The sequence below is a fragment of the Oryctolagus cuniculus genome, chromosome 5 (assembly GCF_051225735.1).
Source record: "Oryctolagus cuniculus isolate XC-2025 breed Fujian yellow rabbit chromosome 5, ASM5122573v1, whole genome shotgun sequence".
Lineage (NCBI taxonomy): Eukaryota > Metazoa > Chordata > Mammalia > Lagomorpha > Leporidae > Oryctolagus > Oryctolagus cuniculus.
In genome coordinates this window covers 41,047,479-41,075,219 of record NC_142871.1, presented here as the reverse complement: position 1 = coordinate 41,075,219, position 27,741 = coordinate 41,047,479, and the positions used below count along the sequence as shown (strand labels likewise).

Sequence of the window (27,741 nt, the reverse complement as noted above, 5' to 3'; positions counted from 1 at the left end):
TCCATAAGGAATGACATTTCCTTTGGCTGAGAAACTAGCTGTATCACACTACATTAGCAGCTATGAGACTCACCAAGGGCAAAGTGGTGGCTGACTTTTTCATTTTGGCAGGCCCAGGAAGAGGCACCTTGCCAGCACCTGCAGTGAATGCTGACAGATTGGCCCAACTGCCACAGCTTTGATGGCAATCAGCATAGGATTACCAGTTACACATCAAGCATCCTCATCACAATTCACCAAAACAAATGGTGCCACCAAATCTACCCACACAATCTGTATTCTCAATAATTCCACCTTTGAATTTCTTTGCCCAATTCAATGATGCATGTCCGCCAAGCTCTGTCATGATGGATGGAGTCATTAGCATTTTAGTTTCTACACTGAACCTGAAGCCAAAGCATATGGTCTGACAGATGTTCCACCAATGGGCTCTATTGGATTTGCCATGTAGGTGCTCACTTACACTGGACCTTCATGATAGAATACTAATTTTTAAGTTACAGTACAACCCCTGCTTCAACCTTTACACCTCTCCAATACATAAGATTTTCTTAAAATACTTAGGACACACTTTCTTCTACTGCAACCGAGACAAATGATTGCAAGTTACCTATGAGCTTAATCAAATCTCTTTAAATAGACAAGATGGGAAAAAAAGCATGCAATGCTTAAAGGCCACTGCCACCTATGGCTTGAATAATACAACCAGTGAGTTGGGTATTTAACAAAATGTATTTTATATTCACTTTTCCCTCATTTGTGTTTTTCAAATGAAATATATACTTTTATATTCAATGAATTGCACAGATGTAACCCACTGACAAATACATATATACACCCATAGACTTAACACCCCAATCAAGATGCTTACATAATCCCAATGATCCCATGGGCCTATTTCCAGTCAATCCTGGTACTCCCACCACCACCAGGGCAACCACTGTTCTGACTTCTATCTATCACCCAGATTAGCTTTTGCTTCTGGAAATTTAAATCAGTGGAATTACACAGTATGCTGTCTTTTGTTTCTGTCCTCTTACCAAAAATGTTGCTGAGATTCATCCATGATGCTACACATATCAGTTCCTTCTTTTGTATTGCTGATTGGATGGACCACAGATTATTTATTCCTCTATCATTACACATTTTAGATTCTTCACAATTATTGCTCATTATGAATAAAATGATATAAACATTATTGTACAAGTTTTTGTGAGCACTTCTTAATCCTTCTTGTGTAAATATTTAGTTATATTCTTATAAATACGCTTTTACTTGCTATCACTTAATGAGAGTACTGCAAAGAGTTCATGGAAAAGGAAACTAAAAATAAATTCTGGTTTAAATTTTTTAAAATCCATGCACAAATTTTTATACTTCATATTTCAATGTACTTTTTGAAAACTCTTAGTACCATTCATTTAGTAAGTTGCAATCAAAAAAACAAAACCAACATTTTTATTTGCCAACAAAGTATATAGCTTAATTTTTATTTTTCCTGTTAAAAATTATGACAATTTTCAGAAATATACCTAAATGTTTTTATTTTTTATTTCAGTATAAAGTATATATTAAAACTTCATTTATGATCTTATTTCCTACAACTTGAATATTAGCATAAGTTTTATCCACCACAAATTTCTCTTACTGGGGGTTCCTCAGAAACTGAATTAAAATGACTTAGTTCTCAAACTTATTTTAAGAATTCAAAATCATCTGTCCATATGGAAAACATTTACAAATTTTTTGACTAAAAAAAGATATATTTATATCTATTGTACATGTTCTCCTTCATAGAACTTTACAGTAGAAAGTGAATTTAGAATTTTCTAAGAGTAACTAAAGAATTTACTCCAAGTCCCCTTAACCAGAGAAATGTACCACATGACATACTTTTTATAAACTGTGCCCCAGAAAGACTTATGATTCACCATATTCTTAGCTTGTTCACACTTGAGAGATCTGAAAACATTCACACATGCTCTTTCTTGTATCATTAGTTCATTTACCATTCAGAAAATAGTTAATAGGAGTTATATATTTTGTCATTACTATCTTTATATCTAGAATGAATGACATACTTCAAATTTGATTCTTATAAAAAAGAACACTCCCTAGGAGCTACTTCTAAAACCATTGTGATATGTCACAAATTAGACTGTAATAGCTCAGTTAACTCGTTAAGCATTTGCTTCTTTTTTTCTTCAATATACCTAATTTTTAGATCGCTTCTACAATAAAATGACTGAAATATGAGTGATAAATAAAACATCAGACAAGATAATATATTCTCCAAATGTGTTCCAATACACATATTATTTTAGAATCCAAATACAATTAGTTATTAGGTTCAGTATCTTTCATAGAGTTGTAGAGTATAATTTTTCCTTTAAACAGAAAATTAGTAGCTTTTCCAGCTTTTGTTAGTTTCCCCCTTATTTAGAAAATGTGTTGCCAATTGAAGTAAAATATAACATTACATTACTTGGAAGACATAAAAATTTGATCAGAATTTATTTCATCTGACCATGGCAAGGGTAACAGCTACTTTCCAATTCCATTACTTCTTTGATAGAATGCAGTGGTCTTTCTTCGAGCTGCTTCAAGTACATTTGTTCTCAGTGCTCTCATCAGTTATTTTAAGCAGTGGTTGGCATAATGATATTTAATTTAAATGACTTCTTTCCATAAAAAACTAATAAAATACAAATTTATAGTCTTACATCGATCAAAAATGTTTCTCAGTGCCTTATTTTAGGCCTTCAAAAATAAAGACCTAATTTAGCAGAAGGATTTTAGTCTCTCTCCAACATCCTCTTTCACATATAAGGTTACCAAGGCCCGCTACAGTTTAATGAAACATCTAATCCAACTACAATTAACTGGGAAAGAAAGGCTAGAAGGGTTAGAATTAAAAAATGGGTCTCCTGAACTCTAAGTATTGTTCTACACAGAAGGAAAGTAACTTGACATCTACTTGTGTGGACTAGTGGTAATTCTTCTCATAATTTTTACGCTACTTGTATCAAAAGATGGTTAACTTTTTTTTTTTTAACTAGTAGCCAATTGCTGATAGATTCATGTACACATGGCCAGTCTTATTCCATTCATTGTTTGATGGTCTCACTATTTAGAAAATTCTTATTTTAATTTGAAACCATCCCTAAAACAAATGATTGATAAATTATGAAATTTCTTCAACATGGAGAAGAATGACTTCACAGAAGAAGTTCAGTTAATTTACGCAGTATTAATGCAAAAGGTAGAGATGCTATTGAAAACATAAGCTAAATATATACACTGCTGCAGAATTGAGCAGTTTCACTGTCAAAGTCAAGAAATACACAAAAATTCACCTTCTGTGGCAAATGCAAAGAGGAGGAAGGGGAGAGATAACAAAAGCAGAATAGGGGCCAGCACTGTGGAACAGCAGGTTAACGCCCTGGCCTGAAGCACTGGCATCCCATATGGGTACCGGTTTGAGACGTGGCTGCTCCACTTCCCAACCAGCTCTCTGCGGAGGCCTGGGAAAGCAGTAGAGAGAATGGCCCAAGTCCTTGGGCACCTGCACCCACGTGGGAGACCCAGAGGAAGCTCCTGGCTCCTGGCACCTGGTTCCTGGCTTTGGCTCAGCACAGCTCTGGCCATTGCAGCCAATTGGGGAGTGAACCATCGGATGGAGGACCTCTCTCTCTCTCCCTCTCTGCCTCTCCTCTCTCCTTATAACTCTTTCAAATAAATAAATAAATAATCTTTTAAAAAAAGGCAGAATAGAAATTTCACAGATTATTCTCCCATTTTTGTTTGAAAATCTACAATTTTAAGACACTACAATGAAATGAGCTAATTAACAAAAAAGAAAACAAACAAAATGAACGGTATTTTGACTGCAACCCACTCTGATAAGACCAGATCAGAATGTCTTTGTCACCATAAGGCAGCTGGTATCTGAGTATACAAAATCCTTTCTATTTCAATGTCTTATTAAATCCTGGGGCATAAAATCGGGGGCTGACTACAGAGCCATCGGCTCTCTAAGAAAAGACTAGATAGCTCACAACTAAAGCCAAATGCCAACTAATGTTCTCATCTATATTAAGAAAAAAGTAAGTAAAATAATTAGAAATTATGTATAAATCACTTTTAAGCATTTATTTAGACCAGAGAAAAAGAGATGATAAAAGTGATTTGCTATTTAGTTAAAAAGACAGACTGTATACTATATAATATGTTCTCCAGATGAAATTAACCTATATTTCAATATCTGTTGGGAAAAATCAGGCAATAACAAAAATAAAAGTCAGCCTCATTTCCTTCTCCCACATGACACAAAAGATGGTATTCTGATAACCGCAAATCAAACAAATTATAAAAGTAGTGATGGGATTAATAAGAAGTGTATCTGCTGTAACAACCAACTGATAGTTTGCAGAAATTAGATAAAACAACATATATATACATAAATATATATTTATATATATCATATAACATAATGTCAGGCATTGTAATAGGGATGGTTTCACTAATCATTTATTATTACCATTACCCAAAACACCTACAAACTAATGATTATCCCCAACACTAATTTCACTTCTCTAAAGGATACATTAAAATAAATCCTCATGTCTGTGTTCAAGACACGAAGCTAATCTTGCAATGATTTTTCTATCTGGTCTCTAATGGCACCCTTCGAAATTTACAATCCCAAACTAATTAAATCCATTTCTTCATACTGATGAAGTCCGAATCAAAATAATAATGATAATAAAAGTGCTCACAGAATATTATTACGTAAATATTATCTGGCTTTAAATATGTGGCTCAACAGCCATGTGTCATAGGTACAGCCTCCAGCGTTAGAACTTCTCTCAGCTCATTCTAGCCCACAGCACTCCAGGATTGACAGACTTGCTGTAAATTCTCTGAAGGCATAACATATTCCTCAGTTGACAGTTTTTTCTTGGGTTCTTTTTAAAACTATTTCTATGCACCACTTACATTTCTCCAACATATACATTACATTAAATTGCAATTAATTAAATACAGATCTATTAAGGACTAAATAAGAGCAAGGTCAATGTCTTAGACTTCAGATTTGTGATTAACTCTCATACACAAAAGCTCTGGAAAATTTAATTGGCTCCCTTCCAACTTACATTTCCTGAAATACTCCCAAGGGTTTATTAAAATACTTTAAAAAATTTATCAGCATATGCCAGTTCCTGTATAGGTACGATCTATATTCTTGTAAGTTCAGCTTTCAAAATATTAAATAAGAATAATTTTATTCTTATTTTCAACAGATCTGAAGAAATTTGTATTTATATATTGAACATAACATTAGAGAATCATTAGTTTTCACTAGATATCAATAGGAATACTTATTAATTATATATTCTCATATTTTCATTCATATTCCAAGAAAGCAAATGTCTGACATGAACCATCAACCAATTAAATACCAGCCATGTAGAGAAAGCCTGTCCCATCTGCACACACACAGAAAAGGATGAGACCAGAAACAGTGCAGTGGAGAATTATTTTTAAAATCAAGTGTTTAGCTCAGCACCAGCCTGCCCTTACCTGCAGCCATAACTTGTTATGGACAGCATCTCTCCCTGTAGCAATACACTGAAATGTAGCATTCTGCCCTGCATTGACCTCCACATCCCCAAGTCGGAGGAAATGAGGAGATTTATCTGTGGAGGTAGAGAAAAATTACTTTTTTCACAAGCAGAAAATATGCCATTTTACTTTTCCCCAACAGAATTCTGTTCATAATGTTTTTACCTTTGACCAAGTCTAATATTCAGAAGAAAATCGACTTTTCTTTTACTAGAAGTTACCATTTCCTCTCTCACTCTCACAGTGCTCTTTCCTTCAGGAGCTCTGCTACCTACTGCCCCATAACTACCAGAGCATTGTTCCATACAAAGCAAGCATTCAACAATTACTGCTGAATGGATGCCACAGAATGTGGCATTTGGAGGATAATAACAGTAATAAGTCAAAGCAAACAGAAGAGATAAAATACTCAGGAATCAGGACATAATATAAAAATATAATGTAAACATAAAATGATTTCTAAAATACTGACATTCTGTATTTTAGAAATTCTTCAATGTTGCCACTGAACAATTAAGCAGTTAGATCATCTTTTTTTCCCCACTTCAATAGTTATAATCATCTAGTACTTCAAAGAACAAAGGTATATTTTTGCCTCTTTCAAATACAGTATCAACTAAATGGCTATGGAATCCACTGTTTATTCCATCACAGCTGTAGTAGGAAAGAAATATAAGACCAACAAAAAGTGATGACTGCAATCAAAATATAGGTGAGTTCCATCACTGTCAATCCAGTATTCCCTGCAATTACCTTTTACAACTGAAGTCTCATCGATGTTTTCCACTGAAGGAAAACAAAAACAGCAAAAGCTAAGGCTCAATGAGTAAATAAAATGCTCGAGAAAGAACCTATGACACTGAAACTGCCACTGTTGTGCTCAACTCATAATTCTGTTTCTATTTCTCGTGAAAGCCTTTCTTTACCACCTGTCTTGCAAGGAGTGACAACGAACAGTAGATGGAAACACAATTCTCTTATACTACAGATTGAAAGAATTAGTAAACCAAAGCGAACTTTAAGTAAGGTGATTCTGTATTCCTTCTACTTAGATCCCATGAAATATAAATTTGACCGTTGTCAGACACGAGTTCTCTCTGGTGCCTCACCTCAGTAGGAACATGGGGGAAAGGAATGCCTAAACCAGAAGGGTGGTTCTCAGAGTATGAACTCTAGACCAGTAGCATCAATATCAGCTAGTGCTTGAGTAGAGATGCGAATTCTCCACTCCCACTATGGAGTGAAAGGGGCACAGCAATTCTTGATTTGCCATACCCTGTAAGGCTCTAAATGGTTAGACAAACATGCAGCAGGAGCACAAGCCTTGATCCTCTCACACGGCAGCCCCTGACTGCTCCTTACTACATGTAAAGACATGTTTCTATCAGGCATGTTCACTTCATGATAATCGGGATTCAGAAGCCCATAAACGAATGCCATTGCATAATGTAGGTAAATTGTAAAATTTTGCCTAGTTCTCTTAAATGTAATCAATACGTGTCTTTCAGTGAATGGAATTTAAATGCAAATGTAGGTACATTATCTGAAAACCAACCAATGTTAATCTAAGGGTGTAATAAAACTATGTAAAAATAAAGTTTATTTTTTAACTTCTATTTTTAATAAGGACTCACTAGATATGAATTATGACATCATAAAAATAGTCCTAAATTCAGAATATACAAATTTAAAATTTCTTAATTTTTTTAATTTCTTCACCCAGATCCTCAATTTAATGGACCAAATAACTGAGTGAACCTTCTTTCTTTCCTTCCATTGAGCGTTGATTTGTTATTCCTCTTGCTTTCCTAGACAATAATGCTAAAAAGAAGGAATAAGTCCTACCAACTAGAAACACTAAAAAGATGGGATAAGTTCTACAGAATTTCCTTTGCCCTTATATTTTCTTCTCAGTAGCTAAATAATTTTAAGGAATCCATTAATAGGTATACAATAAAAAATTAATTTAAAAGCTGGAAACATTTTGGCATTCTTTGAAAACTAAAAAGAAGGCTAGAAGTAACAAAAAACAGCAACAGCCAAGTGATAAACAATCAGCAGTCACTGGCAATATGAGACAGCTGTCAAAAGGACACAGAAAAATACAATTCTTAATCACAACCTACCACAAGGATAACTCAGTACTTGGATGTCATCAATGGCAATATAACCACTTCTCCCTCCTGAGACTTCAGCTTCAAATATTACCTATCGGAAAAAAAAAAAAAAATTTAGAACAATCGTTTTTAAGAAATGTCCACAGCAAAAGGAAAAGAGCCATAAGACACTTAAAATATAACTTTTATCCTATAAGAATTTAACATTTATCTTATAATGTAATTTCCCAAACTTTCCATGGGTCAAGTAAAACTGAATAAGAATAAAATTATTTAAGTAAAGCTGATCAAACCTTTAAGCAGCTACTATCAAGTTTTGAAAAATTTCCGAACAGGCAATATAGGGACAGAATAACTACACAGATGAAGTAAATCTGCTATCCTGAAATGTAATTTTCTTTATTGACTTTCTCTTTTTTGTTATTTACTTAAAATGTATTAAGTATACACTATGAGCAAAGCAGAATGCTAACCACAGAATATATCAAATAAAGAAACATTCTGAGTTTTTAACTATCTGAGTTTTCAAGGATGAAGACAAACAGATATAGATCGTTGGTATTCCAGACAAAATGAACATCATAAAATGAAACAGAAATAGGTTTGCATGTCTGGGGAATTAATGACTATAATCTGTGCAACTACGAAGGTTCAAAAGGGAAAACATACTGTTAGAGAGACAGCCATGTAAGTCATAAGATGTACTGAATATCAAAAAACAATAGTTCCACATTAACAAATGTCTGGGGTTGGGGAAAGTTTCTCTGTTCAAAGAAGTAAGGTATTGTTACAGGCAAAGAGCTACATTTTATGCAGTCTTTCTTTTAATAATGTTTGTTATGATGACTTTGGAAGAGAAAACAGATGGAACATTCAGTATTTGAATGTTAGATGTGAACTGACTCTTTTATTCATGGAGACACATATTATGTTGGGAGTATTATGCAAAGCATTTCAAGAAATGTAATAGAAGTTGATGCTTAGAGTAGGAACATACATTATCACTGAAGTGGCCTAATAGAAACATATTTGGAGGTCAGTGACATGATGCAGTAGGATAATCCTCCGCTTGCAGCGCTGGCATCCCATGTGGATGCCAATTCAAATCCTGGCTGCTCCTCTTCCAATCCAGCTCTGTGCTGGCCTGGGAAAGTGGTAGAAGATGGCTCAAGTCCTTGGGCCCTGCACTCACAAGGGAGACAAGGAAGAAGCACCTGGCTCCTGGCTTCAGATCAGCACAGCTCCTGCCACAATGGCCATTTGGGAAGTGAACCAACAGAAGGAAGACTTTTCTCTCTGTCTCTCCCTCTCTCTTTAACTTTATCTCTCAAAAAAATAAATAAATAAAATCTTTAAAAAAAGTAAAGAAATATATTTGGTGGCCGGCGCTGCGGCTCAATAGGCTAATCCTCCGCCTGCGGCGCCGGCACACCAGGTTCTAGTCCCTGTCGGGGCGCTGGATTCTGTCCTGGTTGCCCCTCTTCCAGGCCAGCGCTCTGCTGTGGCCCGGGAGTGCAGTGGAGGATGGACCAAATCCTTGGACCCTGCACCCGCATGGGATACCAGGATAAGTATCTGGCTCCTGGCTTTGGATCAGCGCAGTGTGCTGGTCGTAGCGGCCACTGGAGGGTGAACCAATGGTAATGGAAGACCTTCCTCTCTGTCTCTCTCTCACCGTCCACTCGTCAAAAAAAAAAAATAATTGGCTATAAGATAGAAGATGGTTTGAAAGACATAGGCAGTGTGCCAGAAGCACTGAAAATGAGAAAAAAAATTTTAAATGTTAAAAAAACATAGAAGACAGAATTTATTGATTCATCAGCTAGGGTTAAATACAGGACAACTGAGTAATCTATGGTTGGACTAAAAGGTGAATAATGCTACCAGATCACTAGCCAGAACAACTGATGGAGAAAAACTAGGACTTTGAAGGAAAAGATAACAAAGTACATTTCAACAATCCCACCAAAGGGACAGGAAAGTCCAGATGACTTACAATAACCATAACTTAAAGGCATTAAACATCTGTATAAGCAATGGTATCCAGATGACCACAAATTACAGGAAGAGAAAGCCTTTAAGTGTTATCCACTGATGGCCAGCTTTTCTCGCTTCCATGGGAATATTTTCCAGTTCTGGGATGGGCTGTGGCTCTGGCTCAGCACATACAGAGGACATCTAATCAGAAAGTGTGAAAACAGTGAAGCTTGTTGCAGTTGTACAAAAACAGAATGTAAACTTACAAATGCGGGAGGCAGAATTTAAAACTGATATATGCCATGGCAAATAATATCCAATGTAGGAGATGGGTCAAGACCAACTAAAAATTTAAAATTTATCAGTTAGGAATTCTTTGGTAACCTTCACCAGGAGAACTGTAATGTGGTAGAAGAAGTTTGATTTTTCTCGGCTGATAGGAATAATAGCATCTTTATGCACTTACTAAACAGACTGTCCCAAGATACAGCACAAATTTACACTTCCTTCTGTATTGTTAATGAACACACATATTTAAACTCATATAATTTTCATAACAGTTACATGAGGTCAGTGTTGTTTTCACTATTATTTTAAAGGAAAAAAACGAAGTCTCTCAACCAAGATTGGGCGAGTGACAAGTCAAAAAACTAGGAATGCGCCACCCAGCCTCCTCATGTTCATCAACTTCACTAAACTGCCTTTAATGATTGAGAAGTGGATGAGAGGCCAGCGCTGTGGCATGGCGGGTAAAGCCGCCACCTGCAGTGCCAGCATTTCATATTTACGCCAGTTCCTGTTCTGATACAGTGGTCTGCTATGGCCTAGGAAGGCAGTAGAAGATGGCCCAAGTCCTTGGGCTCCTGCACCCATATGGGAGACCCAGAAGAAGCTCCTGGCTCCTGGCTTCAGATTGGCCCAGCTCCGGCCTCTATGGCCATTTGGGGGAACAAATCAGCAGATGGAAGATCTCTCTCTCTCTCACTCTCACTCTCTCTCTCTCCCACTCTCTCTCTCTTCCTCTGCTTCTCTGTAACTCTACCTTTCAAATGAAAAAAGAAAATTAGATGTAGTGAGTGCATTTCATTGAAATAGACATTAGGTTTTACATTTTCTTTAAGTCTAAAATTTTAATTAAAATTAAAATTTAAAAAAGTCAATATTTTAGGGGCTGGAGTTGTGGCACAGCAGGTTAAGCTGCCACCTGCAATACTGGCATCCCATGTCCGTGACATTTCAAGTCCCACTGCTCGTCTTCCAATCCAGCTCCCTGCTAATCAGCCTGGGAAAGCAGAAGATGGATCAACTGCTTGGGATCCTGCACCCATGTGGGAGAGCTGGAGGAAGATTCTGGCTCCTGGCTTCAGTCTGGCCCAGCCCTGCCTCTTGTGGCCATCTGGGGAGTGAACTGGAAGATGGAAGACCTCTGACTTTCTCTGTCTCTCCTTCTCTTTCCATAACTCTGCCTTTCAAATAAATAAATAATTTTTTGAAAACATTAATATTTCAATAGCACTATGATTAGATTTTATATTAATTAAAAAGCAGTTTCATCTGCATTAAACTTATCCCATTCTCACAACAGACTCCTACAATCACTCACAAATCTCCTTCCCATCCGCTTTAACCATACATCCTTATGAACATTAAATGGTAGTAAATTTAAAAGTGTCCTATACCAAAAGATGTGATCACTGACATTGTTACTGTGAAATTTGAGTAAAACATATTAAGCAAATAAGTTTTATTTGCTTAGAGAGTGTTTCAGTGAAAGCAAAGCTACATTTAACACATTTTTGTTAATTCTTTAAATTTATTTTGTTAACTTAAGAGGCAAACAGAGATGCACGGAGAGCTTCCATCCACTGGTTTACACCCCCAAATGCCTACAACAGTCAGGATAGGGCCAAGCCAAAGCTAGGAGTCAAGAACCCAATCTAGGTCTTGAATGTCCTAACAGGGACCCATGTACTTGAGCGATTACCTGCTGTCTCCCACGGTTGACCTTAGCAGGAAGTTGGAATCAGAACCACATTAGTGACTTGAACATTCTGATATGTGATTCAAATATCACACGCAGTGTCTTAAACACTAGGCCCAACCCACACTCGAAGAACATGATTTTTTAAAGAATTATGTTCTAATGAATAAACTACAATACGTATACCTGAACATTTCAAATGATTTCTGTTTTGTTGTCAGCATTCATTAGATTATTTTAACTTGTATGTTTTACATTCTTGAATTGTTTAACTTTCTTTGCCTCTTATGGGTGATATGTTTAAAGAAGAATACTAAACTACTGAGAAAAATCTCATTTGTTCTTTGAAATTAATCTTTATTCCAGACAATACATTTAGGCCTAGATTTAAAAGGATGCAAAATGATTGGTTCTCTATTAAAGAGGAAAAAAAGTTTCTCTTCTTGGTGACCTCATTTTTTCCTTGCTAAGCATTGTCTTTGCTTCATTAACAACAGCTAGAGTAAATTTCTAAGATCAGACTCCTTTACTGCTAAAGATCTAATCAGCTTTATCACTTCAACAAAGCCCTCACCTTGTAAGGGCTCTTCAGTCCAGTCAGGAGAAACAAATTCCAATAGCTTAATTACACAAAGCTTGCTCAGGCTAATGCTCAGGTCAGATCTAATGCCTAGTGTCAAGTAGTCAACCAGGGCTTCCCAGAGGAGAGCAATGAGAGCCACAGCAGATGTCAGCGCTAACCCATCCAGGGGGCCAGGCTGGGAACAGAACGAATGGGCTACTGTTTTCACGCTGTTTTTACTCCATTACCTGAAATACTGAAGGTGATGATTCTAATCAAATTTTTGCTACTCCAGCAACATTCCTGGATTATTAACTAAATAATTGAAGTAAAGTTGAACTAAAGGGACAAGAAATGGCAAATCCTAAAGAACAAGGACAATTTTATCTTCTGGCAATCTGAATTAATGCGGAGGAAGTACCTCATATAATGGAGAGCTGAATACCTGGCAGGAAGCCATAGATTTAGGTGCTGGTCTACCATCAGGAGTACCTCAACCAACTTACTGGTGTTTTCACAGCATCATCCGGACAATACAGCCCTTCCCTAAGTTGGGACTAAATGGAAGACACAACATGATGAAAGGAAACAAGAAATACCATGTAACACAAGTTATCATGGCTACTAGAAAACTCCCGAAATGTTTTGTCCTTAATTTTCTTTTTCTTTTAAAGATTTATTTATTTATTTGAAAGAGTTACACAGAGGAGAGGAGAGGCAGAGAGACAGAGAGAGGTCCTCCATCCAATGGTTCACTCCCCAGATGGCCACAATGGCCACAGCTGCACCGATCCAAAGTCAGGAGCCAAGAGCCTCCTCTAGGCATCCCACACAGGTGCAGGGACCTGGACCATCCGCTACTGCTTTCCCAGGCCATAGCAGAGAGCTGGATCAGAAGAGGAGCAACCGGGACTAGAACTGGTGCCCATATGGGATGCCAGCGCTTCAGGCCAGGGCGTTAACCTGCTGAGCCACAGTGCTGGCCCCCTTAATTTTCTTTCACTATATCCTAGTAGTAACAGGAGTCCAAAGTCAGATATTTTGAGTTCATAGTCTTTAACTACAACTTAAACTGAGGTAGACAGTTATATAAAATAAACTTGTGTAATTTTAGCTTCTGCAAAATTTAAACCTGTTTCTTCTTCTGTAAAATAAATCGATATCCACTTAAAGACTGTAGGAGAGGGGCCAGTGCTGTGGCACAGTGGGTTAATGCCCTGACCTGAAGCGCCGGCATCCCATATGGACGCCGGTTCGAGACCCAGCTGCTCCACTTCCTGTCCAGCTCTCTGCTATGGCCTAGGAAAGCAGTAGAAGATGGCCCAAGTCCTTGGGCCCCTGCATCCACCTGGGAAACTAGGAAGAAGCTCCTGGTTCCTGGCTTTGGATCGGCACAGCTCCGGCCATTGCGGCCATCTGGGGAGTGAACCATCGGATGGAAGACCTCTCTCTCTCTTTCTGCCTCTCCTCTCTCTGTGTAACACTGACTTTCAAATAAATAAATAAATCTTAAAAAAAAAAAAAAGACTGTAGGAGGAATTAAATGAGAGCATCCATATAAAACATTTGGCACAGCTCTGGGTACCAGTAAATATTCTATGAAGTGACACCACTGCCATCATGGGATGAAACAATGCATAGAAGACACATGGACTAAAATTAAATCTTCCCATTCCTTTCTCTCATCAAAAACCTAGCCCTGGGACAGGAATGTGGCCTAGAAATTAAGATGTGGATGAGATGCCTACATTCCATATGGAAGTGCCTGTGTTTGATTCTTGGCTCTGCTTGGAAATTCCAGCTTCCTGCTAATGCAAACTCTGGGAACATTAAGTGATGGTTCAAGATGTTGGGTTCCTGTTACCCTTGTGGGACTCCTGGCTTTGGACCAGCCCAGCCCTGGCCATTACAGCATTTCAGGCACATGTGGAATGAACTAATGATGAGACGTCTCCCTCCTACCCTCCTCCCGTCCGTGTTCCTTCCTTTCCTCTTCCCCTTCCTTCCTTCTTTCCTAGAATTGATTAATACATTAGATTCTCAGGGTCACAGCAAGTGCATGGTAATTACTACAACACAATTCTCATATATTCTTATGTTAATATATTAATACAAAGAGAGTAGATTCAATGTAGCTCATAGATATAATTCTAAGAACATAATGATATTTCCCTTTCTTCTTCTCTCCATTCCCCTTTTACTTCCTTTCTTCCCCTCTAACTCTTGACTAAAAATAAAAATAAATCAAACTAAAACTTAACCCATCCCCCTTTCAAAACATAGAATAAACCAGTATTTTATCATTATACCTCCTTTGGTTTTTGTCTCTATGATTTTAATTTTTTTTTTAACAGGCAGAGTTAGACAGTGAGAGAGAGAGGAGAGAGACAGAGAGAAAGGTCTTCCTTCCATTGGTTCACCCCTCAAATGGCCGCTACAGCCAGCGCTGCACCGATCTGAAGCCAGGAGTCAGGTGCTTCCTCCTGGTTTCCCATGCGGGTGCAGGGTCCAAGCACTTGGGCCATCCTCCACTGCCTTCCCGGGCCACAGCAGAGAGCTGGACTGGAAGAGGAGCAACTGGGACAGAATCTGGCACCCCAACTGAGACTAGAACCTGGGGTGCCAGCGCTGCAGGCGGAGGATTAGCCTAGTGAGCCGCAGCGCCAGCCACTATGATTTTAATTTTAAAACATTAAATTTAGCTAATGTAAAGTACAGGTAAATTATATATTTGCCTTCACAAATAAATAAATCAAAATTAAAAGGGCCGGCACTGCAGCTCACTTGGCTAATCCTCCGCCTGCGGCACTGGCACCGGGGATTCACAGCGTGCGGGCCACAGCAGCCATTTGGGGGGTGAGCCAACGGAAGGAAGACCTTTCTCTGTTTCTCTTTCTCACTGTCTAACTCTGTCTGTGAAAAAAAATTAAAAGATTTCAAAATAATCATGCTCACATTTTGATAATGAATAAAATAGTCATTTGTAAAACACACAAAGATGACTAAGACTACAGGTCATATCACATGAGTACTAGTAAAACACATACATCTGTGTCTCTCACTACACATGTGACCTCAAAGACGGTGGTTGACTCGGTTCTGAGTACCTAAAGCTTAAATACTGCCCAAACATCACAGATGATAGTATAACAACAAACTCACACATATTTTATTAAATGCACATTGCATATATGTAAATATATAAACATACATATTGTATATTGTATTTAATGCATCTATATATAGTGTATTTAAACAATGTTAAAGTTCACAATATAGTTTATTTATTTATCTCATCTGTCTATCCCTAACATACATATATATTATTTAGCTCTATATTATGAACTTTAAACATTGTAGTATCTCAAGGACCTGTCCTAGGCCTTTCTCTTTTCCCAGTACTGAGCTTAACAGGGGCTCTGTTATTTCTACAATGAGGAAAGGACATGAATAAATATACAATTATATAGGATTGGTAGATAAAGGGATTTACATTATATGGCACCAATTTTCTCAGGTATGAGGAACAGGCTGCTGACAAGGAGGTATTGTTGAAATTTGGAGAGAGTGGAATCAATGGGATGGAGTGGGAGGAAGAATGGGAAGGAGGAATGAACAGAAAAATGTAGTAGCAGAAATTTCAATTCCATTATGAACCTGATTTAAGTTGATGATCATGACTTCACAGGAATCAAAATCTATCATATAGTGTGATTTTGAAACATTTGCTTTAAGCCAATAAAAAGAAGATAGAATAAAATTAAGCAAAAAATTTATGGAAATGGAAAGCATGTAACAAAAATCCTCATGATGAAATCAAATTTTGATATGGTAAGTTGATGAACTGGTAAAAAAGAGTTTTGTTTTGTTTTGTTTTTAAGATCTATTTATTTGTCTGAAATGCAGAGTTAAAGAAAGGACGAGACAGAGAGAAAGAGATGTTTCCATTGGTTCATTCTCCAAATGGTGGAAATGACCACGGCTGGCCCACGAAAAAGCCAGGAGACTGAACTCCCATCCAGATCCGCCCCCATGCATTGAAGGAGCCTAAGAACTTGGATCATTTTCTGTTGTGTTCCAAGACACACTGGCAGAAAGTTGGATGGAAAGCAGAGCAGCCAAGACTCAAATCAGTGTTGCCTTAACTCACTGCGCCATAATGCCAGCCACAAGACAAAGGGTTTAACAGAGCAATGCATGCGGTTGATGGATAATGTAAGTAAATGATTATAGTAGGAAGACAGCCGGCACTGTGGCTCACTAGGCTAATCCTCTGCCTGCGGCGCCGGCACCCCAGGTTCTAGTCCCGGTCGGGGCACCGGATTCTGTCCCGGTTGCCCCTCTTCCAGTCTAGCTCTCTGCTGTGGCCAGGGAGTGCAGTGGAGGATGGCCCAAGTGCTTGGGCCCTGCACCCGCATGGGAGCCCAGGAGAAGCACCTGGCTCCTGGCTTCGGATCAGCTCGGTGCGCCGGCCGCCGTGCGCTGGCCACAGCGGCCATTGCGAGGTGAACCAATGGTAAAAGGAAGAGCTTTCTCTCTGTCTCTCTCTCACTGTCCACTCTGCCTGTCAAAAAAATTCAATAAAATATAGTAGGAAGACAGTAGGTTTATAATTAGGAAATCAGGCGTGGACATGTGAAAGAACAGTTGTAGGACAGTGCGACTGCTATTGAAACCACAAAAGTTAAGTCGCTGAAGTAAAAACAAAAACTGTAAAAGAGGGTGTACTTTGGAGGTGACTGGTTAAAGAACTAAACAAGTGCTTTCCACAACATATTGACGTCATTGGCATAATGGCAAACCTTGAAAGTGGAAAGAACAACTCTAAATAATGCTCATAGCAAAGTTTAGGATGACTAGAAGAAAATGACTTGGGTTTACTGAAAGGTAAAAAGAAAACTGGAAAAAAATCTCAAAGGGATAAAGGTGTTGTCCATCTGATGACCTGGTCCTAAATTACATAAGACTTAATTATCTTCTCTTTAGAGACTATTTGGAAGAAGCACCCAAAGACAGGATGAAAATAAATGTTTGTGTCTAGCTCTGCAACAGAATTGCAAGCTTTCAGAGCATGTCTAGCTATGCCTCACACCACCAGGCAATGAGGACTCCATAATCACTGCTCGGAAGAGCCCCAGTATGTTACAAAATAGTCTGCCTCAAAGGGAAAACAGCAGTAGGTATTTAGCTCATTTTTATCTAACTCTTATAATTTTGTTGACATAATAAAATGATGCTCCCTTGAGAAAGTTCCAGATACTTCTCCCAAGCTAATTTACAAAACAGGAAAACATAATTACTTTTCCTGAACAGTTAAATAATGCTGCAAGGCATAAATTTCTGCTGATAGCCCCAGAAGGTCTTCGATAGAGTAAGTCAAGTAAGTATGCAAAAACTTAAAATCCTAGAATCTGATTCTTTTTCAAATGTGAATATACTATTTTTGTCATGAGATGAAGATACACATCACTGACAGGTGATACCAAACGTCCCACACACAAGCAACTACTGTCACCTAGTGAAGCTCCTCTCAGCAGCACCAGCAAGTTGAAATTCTGCTCTATCAGCAAAATATTAGCTGAAAGTGTTACAGAAAAGCTTGTCTGTACCACACAGCTGCACGCTAGGCTGGTTTGCCTACTGACTCACATAATAGCTATCTTTCAGGAGTTTGAAGTGTAAATATGCTTTTAGTAAAGACCTTGGAGCTCTTTGAAACTAAATTCTCAACAACACTTTCCTATTGGCTGATTACTTAGTTCATAAAGGAGATAGGTGCTTGTATTTGCAAAAAGTACTTTTGTAAGCAGCAAAACACAGCACATATTTTGGCTTTAAAGGCTACTTGTAAGAGTAACAAGGTTCCAATTGCATCCCAACCACAAATGAGGTGATAAAACATATAGCCAAGCCCAAATTATTCTCCATCTAAACTTCATATTTCAGACTTTGGCTATCCTTAGTACCTCTACGACTTGCAGATGCAGAGATATCCAAGGTCAGTTATCTTCCTTTAGATGTCCTACGATTAAACATGACTGGTTGCCTACAAGGACTAGCACTTCGAGGACTTCACATCAAGACTTTATAGTACCTCTCTCTCTACCTTTACCTCTGCCTCTGCCTCTGCCTCTCTGTAACTCTGCCTTTCAAATAAATAAATAAATATTTTTAAAAGGACTTCATAGTCTTCAAGAAGTCATTAGGGTTCAAAAAATTCTAGCATCAACATTCTCTTAGCTGGGCATTCTGCATGGTACACAGGATGTGCCATTCAGAAAGATTTGCCATATGGGCTTATTCCTTATCTTTTATAAACACATATACAAATTACATAATCCTATCTGTCTGTCTTAGCACTATAATATATGTGACTTAAGTAGATTAGGGAATGCAAATACTATATACTGCATCACCAAGTATTCTGGAATAAAATATTGATGCATTCAATTACAAGGGCTTTGAGCTACAAAAACATCCTGAGGTTTAGCATTACCAACTGCCTGCATGCTAAGGACTACCACATTATTTAACACAGATGACAATATTAAGTAAAACAAGACTATATTTGCATGAAAAGCAACTACCTCATCCATTCAACTGCAATGCTTTTCAGAATGACATTGCATACTGCCTGATAAACAACAGAATATCACCCAAAATACAGGCTAGTGTCCAAGAAACAGTAGAAACACAAGGTTACAAATCTAAAGAGGAAAATAAAGCCTGAACTACTTCACATCAAAGCAGACTGTATAGAAGAAAAGCCTAAAGAAGAAAAGTTTTTTTAGAAGGCTCCAGACTGAAATGAATATGCAACCACAGTGTTTTCCTATGTTTCAGATTCATCCAAGGAGGTGGTTATCATTAATGGATTCACTTAAAGATCACAATAAAGGAACTAATACTAATCATTTTTAGATCTTATGCTAAATGTTTAAGCTCATAATAATAATAAATTGAACTCTTCATTTGTCAAATTGATAAAAAAGTACTTTAATAGATATTGATGCAAGTTAATTTGTATTACTATTACATGACTTCTTCATGACAATTTCATGAAGAAAGAAAAAAACTTCCTTTCTGAGAAAATAAATCTGAGGACTCTGTACTCTGTACATTCTCTATGTCATTAAGATGCCTTTAGGGAAAAACATACACTGCTTTCTCAAAAAGTTTACTTTTCTTTTTTTCTTTTTTTTTTGACAGGCAGAGTGGACAGTGAGAGAGAGAGACAGAGAGAAAGGTCTTCCTTTGCCGTTGGTTCACACTCCAATGGCTGCCACGGCAAAAGTTTACTTTTAATGATTGATTTTATTTTTTTGAAAGGCAGAATTACAGAGAGGGAGGAGGAGATAAAAGAGAGAGAGAGAGAATCTTCCATCTGCTTCTTCACTCCCCCAAAATGGCTGCAAGAGCTGGGACTGGCTGTAGCCAGGAACCAGGAGCTTCATCCAGGTCACCCACATAGATAGATGCAAGGACCTTTAAAGGACTTGGGCCATCTTCACCTGCCTTCCCTGGTACATTAGAAGAAAGATGCATTGGAAGTGGAATAGCCAGGACTTGAACCGCACCTATAGGGAATGCAAGCATTGCAGGCGGTGGCTTAACCCACTACACCACATGTCAGGCCCCTTCAACCAGGTTTTGATGTAAGACATATAATACTATGGAAATACACACACACATAACACACACAAGTGTACACCACAGTTAGGCAGCGGACCCTCCACTCTGAGTTACACTTCTCACCTCAAATCCTGGATCTGCATTCATGGGATCCTTATGAGCATTAAAACAAACCATATAGGGGCCAAAACTGTGGCACAGCAGGTTAAAGCCCCGACCTGCAGTACCAGCATCCAATATGGGTGCCTGTTTGATTCCTAGCTGCTCCACTTAGGATCCAGCTCCCTGCTACTGTGCCTGGGAAAGCAGCAGAGGATGACTCAAGTCCCTGGAGACCCTGCACCCACATGGGAGACCCGAAAGAAGCTCCTGGCTCCTGGCTTTGGATCACCTCAGCTCCAGCCATGGCAGCCATTTAGGGTTCAGCAGCAGATGGAAGACCTCTCTCTCTCTCCCCTCCTCTCTCTCTCTCTCTTTTACCTCTCTCATTAACTCTTAAAAAATAAATAAAATAAAGCTTTAAAAAACCACATATAATCCAGGAAATTTTCCATAAATGTCATCCCCTTCCTCCATTTCCTGCCTTTTTCTTGGGAGTGCTTTCTCCCTAGGCAGTGACGTATGACCAAGGTAGTGGGAGACAAGGAGGTAAGAGAACAGCTCCAGATGACAGGATGTGGGGCACCATAGGGAATCATCTCTTAGCTCCTCGCTATTGCAAAAAAAACCTCAGCACCACAAATCAACTAACTTCCCTGTCTCTATTTTCTTGTTTCTCCTATCATAAAACTACCCTTAGGTGACTGGGTTTCCATTTCAATTCACAGCCTAAGTGTGACACTGCTGACTGAGGTTAGAGACCATAGTATAAGATGTACCAATTCCCTGCTCTCCTAGGAGGCTTTTCCAATTCCAGCAGAGGGAAGAAGAACATAATATATTCTAAATTCCTTTAAAATATGTATTGAGAAATAAAATTGAAATAGGACCCAGTATTCATAACACAGCATTATTTATGTTAGACTATGAGTTTAGCAAAAGAGAGTACAAACCAAAAAGGCAATTAGGAGTGGAAAACGAAAGCAAGGTTTACTAAAATAATTTGAGATCTAAAAATGCCATTAAACACATTTTTTAATTCTATAGATCTGTCCTTAGACACATAAGCAGGGAACATACACATAAAGCTTTGGTTTATAACTGAAACAGGGGGAGCAAAGGGTTGCAGAGAATTCATCAGCAAAATGTCATTTCTGTATCTTTACTATCATAGCTTCACCATCTGGGTTATATTTTATAGTTAGTTGTCTGAGCCAAAAATAAAAGATGACTGGTTAAGGTTTCTATTTCTATCAACATGACACTGAATTACAGTACTATTTTTCCTCGCTTCCAGAGATGTGCCATTTGTCTTCCTACAATCCAGAAGCAGAACCTTTTAAATTTTAGCACCAACAGTCCAATCTTACACATAGAAGTACATCACTTCACTTGCACAACTATATCTGAAAAAAAATGCTTTCAAACTAACACAGTAAAATCTGTTCCCTGCCAAATGTAAGCAGTTCTCAAGAACCTGAATTTACAGTTCAGGAACTCAATTACAAAATTAAAATTACCACTGTAACCTGTATGTATCATCACACAAAATATCTATTGACATATAAAATCCATTGACAGTATACACTTAAATAGAAAAATAAGCTTTAAGTAAACTAGGTGTTTAATCCTCACTGAACAGTAAAGATAAATGAATTAGTTTACATACAGGCAACTCAACCAGCTGCTAAACCTGATCTACAGTATCACAAATTCATGAATATTAATAACTATTTTGTCTTAAAAAGATATGTCTATTTTCATCATGATGGTTTAAGAATTACGCTTTCTGTTAAGTAGTGAACCATTCCACTTAAAAATTAGGTTAGGGTTGGGGTGGACAGAGACTTTTACAGAAAGTAACCAGTGTACTCTGTGTAATTTAGGGAGAGGAAGCCCATGCACCTTTTGCCTGTTTTATTTTGGAAATGGAATGGTAAGTACAGAGATATCTTTGGCTAGATGAGGAATAAAGACTGCAAGTATAAATACACATCACTGCATAATTTATGATGCCAGTGCATTTAGCTAACAAAGAGCCTAGCAAAAATTCAAAAATATTGACAAGGGGAAGTAAAGGTTAATAAATTTCACAGTCAACCTCCCCAGAAGAAATAGCAGAGAACTTTAAAAGGCATCATAGCACGACAATGGTGCTAGATATCCTGGTGGTACTAAAAACATGGGCGCACACAGGGCAGGTGCTGTGATGCAGTGTGTTAAGCCAATCTCCTGCAACGCTGGGATCCCACAGAACAACCGGCTCAAGCACCGCTGCTCTACTTCCTGTCTAACTCCCTGCTGATGCACTTGGGAAAGCAGTGAATAAGGCCAAAGTACTAGGGCCCCTGCACCTGCATGTGATACCCAGATGAAGCTCCTGGCTCCTGACTTCAGCCTGGCCCAACCCTGGCTGTTGCAGTCATCTGGTGGGTGAACCAGTAGAAGAAAGTCACTCTCTGTCTTTTCCTCTTTCTGGAACTCTACCTTTCAAATAAATAAATAAATAATTTAAAAATGGGTGCATACCCATTAATATACATATATATTTATGTTCTTCAAAGAAAGTCTGCTTGGGGCCAGTACTGCAGTAGAGTAGGCTACTGTGGCACTGGCATCCATGTGCTTGCTTCATGTGCTGGCTGCTCCTCTTCCAATCCAGCTCTCTGCCATGGCCTAGGAAAGCAGCAGAGAATAGCACAAGTCCTTGGGCCCCTGCATCCACGTGAGAGACCCAGAAGAAGCTGCTGGCTCCTAGCTTCAGATCAGCCCAGCTCTGGCTGTTGCAGCCACTTGGGGAGTGAACCAGAGGATGGAAGTTCTCTCCTTCTCTACCTATCTCTGTCTCTAACTCTACCTCTCAAATAAATAAATAAAATCTTGAAAAAAAAAAAGTCTACTTAAGATAAATAAACTAAGTATGTACAGTTCCATTAAATGCTTCATAGAATATCAATTCAAATATTTGTTGAAATACTTAATAAAATATCCATATGTCAGAAATCAGCAAAAGACTCTTTAAGAGTCTCCTTAAAAATATTTAAGGCAAATAGATTATTTTCTAGGATATCCAGAGAGTCAAAGGTAATCAACAACAACAACAACAAAAAACCACATCCTCTCCATATCACATTATACAAGTCAACGTTATTTTTGAAAAATACATGTACCCTCTATAGGTTTACTGGTAATCGGTAAAAATGAATAACTGGGAGTAGAGAATTTAAGAATTTAACACTAAGAAGAAAGAAATTTTAGGAACTCTTTGTATAATTATAAAAGCCTGAAACTATCTTTTCTGTTACCCTTATTTAACAAAGGAAATGAAATAAAATCATTAAAGACAGATAGGTAGGGATAAACTCTATATCCACGGAGAACAGAATATAGGGCTGGGAGAGTAAGAGGGAGAAAACCTTCATTTCATTGGCAATGCTTAGAGCATTTAGTCATAAGTGAGGGAAAGTGATAGACAATATAATTAATAACTAAATGCCACCTTTAGTGAAGAGCATAAAGAATAGAAACCAACAAAAGCGGTTTAGGTGGCCTGAAATGATTGTCACTCAAATGATTCTACACTTAGTCTTAATGAAAATAAAGGCCCCTGCCAGAAACTTCCAGAGACATTTAATCTACATAGCTTTGCACTGATTCTACATATTGGCATTAAAGTACCAGCAAATCACACAGATGCTAAAGGCTGAAAACTGACCAGATAAGGGGATTGGCATTTGTCGCACAGGTGTTAACCAGCCTACTATGTTGCCTGCATCACATACTGGAGTGCTGGTTTGATTCCAGGCTCCTCTGCTTCTGATCCAGCTCCCTGTTTGTTTTTTTTTTTTTTCTTAAGATTTATTTATTTATTTGAAAGGCAGAGTTATAAAGAGGCAGAGAGAGGTGTCTTCCATCCACTAGTTCACTTACTCCCCAGATGGCCACAACAGCCAGAGGTGTGTCTATGCAAAGCCAGGAGCTAGAAACTTCTTCCAGGTCTTCCACATGGGTGCAGGGTTCCAAGGTCGTGAACCATCTTCTACTGCCTTCCCAGGCTATAGCAGGAAGATGTATCGGAAGTAGTGTGGCTGGGACACAAACAGGTGCCCATATGGGATTTCGGCACTGCAGGTGGCTGCTTTACCTGCTATACCACAGCGCCAGTCCCTGTTAATATGTCTGGAAGGCAACGGAAGATGGTGAAAGTATGTGACCCCTTATCACCTACATGGGAGACCCAGATGGAGTTCTTAGCTCCTGGCTTCAGTCTTGGTCCAGCCCAGCTATTGTAGTCACTTGGGCGATGAACTAGAATATCAAAGATCTCTAATTGCCTTTCAAATAAATAAATCTCTGAGAGAGAGAGAGACAGGCAGACAGACATCAGGTCAAAAGTTCTTAAGATGTGGTCCTGGCACCTGTAGCATCAGCATCAGTTGAGAACATCTTGGAAAATCTGTGATAGGGGCCCAATGATTCACATTTTTACAGCCCCTCCAGTTGATAAAATGAAGGATAAGGAACCACTTAACTGGGTAGATCTCAACAGTTTACAGCTCACAGAAACTGAGCTAGAAGTTTACCGCCATTCTTAGCCCGAGAGTTACTAATGGGAGAACCACTTCGAAGCAGCAGTCTTGTTGCTCAGTGCCTTTTACTTTGCATGAAAGATCTATCCATAGGTGTATATGTGACCTTTCTCTATTAGATATCAAGCAAAAACGGTAATATGAGCTTTCCCCAAAAACTAATTTCAAAAGGTTTAAGCAATTGGTCATTCACTTATTCACCAACACATTTATAGAATGTCTAATATTTGATAGAGAGAAATACCTATTTTTCCCCTGTTCTCTTGAGAGTCACAAAGTGGCAGAAGATAAAGATGTGTCAGCAAATAACTATAGCACAGTTATTTGTGATAAAGCAGAGCTAGAGAGGTGAGAGAGAGTTCAGGGGAGGGAGAAAATTACTTCCCTAGGAGAAGAGGAAAAGACGACGGACAAAGTTCCATTTGCGAGATTCTCTGGTCAAAGGCAACATCCTTCATTCACCAAGCACTTAGTGAGCGCACACTAAATATTCTAGACAACAGGGACACAAGAATGGATAAAATACAAAGCCACAACTTCTAGGAGATAAAAATCTTTGACACATGTGCAGAGTAACACAGAAGGGAAAGAGTTAGAAAAACTATTTTCTACCCAGGGAAGCAGACAGTGATTCAAAATGAAACAAGTGCAGAGCAGAATTTTGAAACATGAGGCATATTCATGTATGTGCATGTTTGTATGTGTTTAGCATGAGCTGCTGGCCTAAGCAACTCACAGAACATCTAGTGATGTCTGGGAGAAACAACACGAAGGAGGTAATACCTGGCAGACGGCACCTGGAACCACATCCTACAGTCAGGAGCAGGAGCAGGCCCTTTTTTCTGTAGTTACTGGAATGATTTTTGCAAGAACTTACAAATAGGATAATACAATTGAAAAGGTCAGGGTGGTGGCAACCACGAGACTGAAGACTGAAATTACATGAGAAAAATCAAACTTCTAAGAGTACACCTAAACATGCTTGGATACTAGTCAGCCAGTCAAGTAAAACTTTATGCTGTATAATAACATAGGAAGATTTATATTTTATTGCTATAGACATATTTGCAGAGTGATCAAGCATGCATTATTATATATCCAAGAAGACATAAAACTTTAGTAATAAGGCTACAAACACTTAACACAAAAAACTGAAAGCCTCAGAGAAGCTTCAATTAAATTCAACTTGACTTTAAAAAACAATGTCATACAAACTGTTCTCACTTTAAGTCACAGAAAACAGTCATGAAGTTACTGTAATATAATGTTAACTATTTGCTTCCTTCACTTGAAGTCCAGTTTTCATGAAAAGGATACTGGTAAAAATTCATCTTTAATTTTCTCTACACTGTATATACCAGAAAACTAAATATAATTAACTGAACTCATCTAATTCAAATTTCCAACTTTCAAAACTACGAGAATTCTCTGATTTGTAAATAGATTTAAATTTCGATTATCAGAAGTTCATAACCAATCATAACAGAAAAAACTGCAGAATATATTTTATTCAGAAATCAAAATTTGGACCACCAACAGTTATCTAAATATGATAATCTTAGGAAACACACAAAGTGAGTAAATTATCTGTAAATAAAATAACTTCCTTTAAACTTACACTATAATTTTATTTTTTTAAATAACTTTTTTTTAAAAACTTGACTCTCGCTGGGATTAAACATGACAATAGGTCTGATCTGATTTCATCATCATTTAAAAAATCATCTATTATTTTTCACTTTATGTTTCTGTGTGGGAGCAAACTGTTGAAATCTTTACTTAATGTATGCTAAACTGATCTTCTGTATATAAAGAGAATCGAAAATGAATCTTGATGTGAATGGAAGGGGAGAGGGAGTGGGAAAGGGGAGGGTTGCGGGTGGGAGGGACGTTATGGGGGGGAAGCCATTGTAATCCATAAGCCGTACTTTGGAAATTTATATTCATTAAATAAAAGTTTAAAAAAAAAAAGTACTATAATGGCCAGCATTGTGGTATAGTGGTATAGCCACCAGCTGCAACACCAGCATTGCAAATGAGCTCTGGTTGAAGTCCTAGATGCTCCACTTCTGATCCAGCTCCATACTAATGGCTGGGAAAGCAGCAGAAGATGGTCCTAGTGCTTGAGCCCCTGCACCCACATGGGAGTCCAAGATGACTTGGGCCTGGCCCAGACCTGGCCTGGGGAGTGAACTAGCAGGTGGAAAATCTGTCTTTCTCTTTCTCTCTCTAACTCTGACTTTCAAATAAATAAATAAATCTTTTCTAAGATGCATTAAAACACTTGTACCTATTCATTGAGAAGAAGACAAATATGTGAAATTCCTTAAAATTTCTATAATAAAGACCCATAAATAATTTTAAATAAAGCAAGGAAATAATGTCTCCATTTGATTATATTAAAAAGACCAAAACATACAATCATTGACATGGCAGAGTAAATTGTGCATGACTTAGTTGGTTAGTATCTTTCCTTTAGTTCGCTACAAAATTCCCACGCTAACACTAGATACAATTGATCAAAAAAGTCTGAGGTATCAGGAAAAAGAAAGTAAAGGAGACAAAGATGGAATAAAAATATTAGTTGTATTGTCTACTGACTCTTGGCATAGATTATCTACTTGCTCATGAGACAAACATTTACTGAGCACCTAACTATGTCTTCCTGAAAACCATTCAAGTATGTAAGAAAGACACAATAAACTAAGAGAAGGTATGGTGGAACAGTGTTATGGAGGGAAGAAACTACAGAAGAGATGGGTAGACAAGACGACCACTCATGGCAGTCACTGAGAAGGTAAAATATGAGTGGGAAAAGAGGCAACTGCACAGCAGACAGAGAGGATAAACAGTACAAGGACTCAGAGACAGGAGCCACCTTGGAGCATTTGGTTCAACTTGGCACAGAGCTGCCAGGAGTCAGATCCCCCAGAAGGCACCTCAATTTTATTTTCTGCATTTGGTAAACAGCTGCTGAAGAATTTGGGGCAGAATTCTGTAATTCATAATATCTGACATGCATTTTTCAGACATCAGTTAACCTTAAGAAGAAGAGCCCAGCAGCAGCAAGAACAAAAGCTGGGAGAACCACGGGAGACCCTGGTGTGAGGGAAGGGATGGAGGGAGCTGGCTGTTGGCAGCACTTCCCAAATGCTTTCT

The 27,741-nt window shown here is 38.2% G+C and overlaps 1 protein-coding gene across 17 annotated transcripts in view; it reads right to left on the bottom strand.

The window, feature by feature from the left end:
* Positions 1-27,741, bottom strand: part of PTPRK (protein tyrosine phosphatase receptor type K) — a 604,334-nt gene that overhangs the window by 292,867 nt on the left and 283,726 nt on the right. For all 17 annotated transcript variants that reach the window (XM_089332697.1, XM_089332699.1, XM_089332700.1 and 14 more), the window contains exons 4-5: positions 7,752-7,833; positions 5,584-5,699 (exon numbers count right to left, since the gene is read on the bottom strand). In XM_089332697.1, the coding sequence (XP_089188823.1) occupies positions 5,584-5,699; positions 7,752-7,833 (198 nt within the window). The remainder of the gene's footprint in view (positions 1-5,583; positions 5,700-7,751; positions 7,834-27,741) is intronic.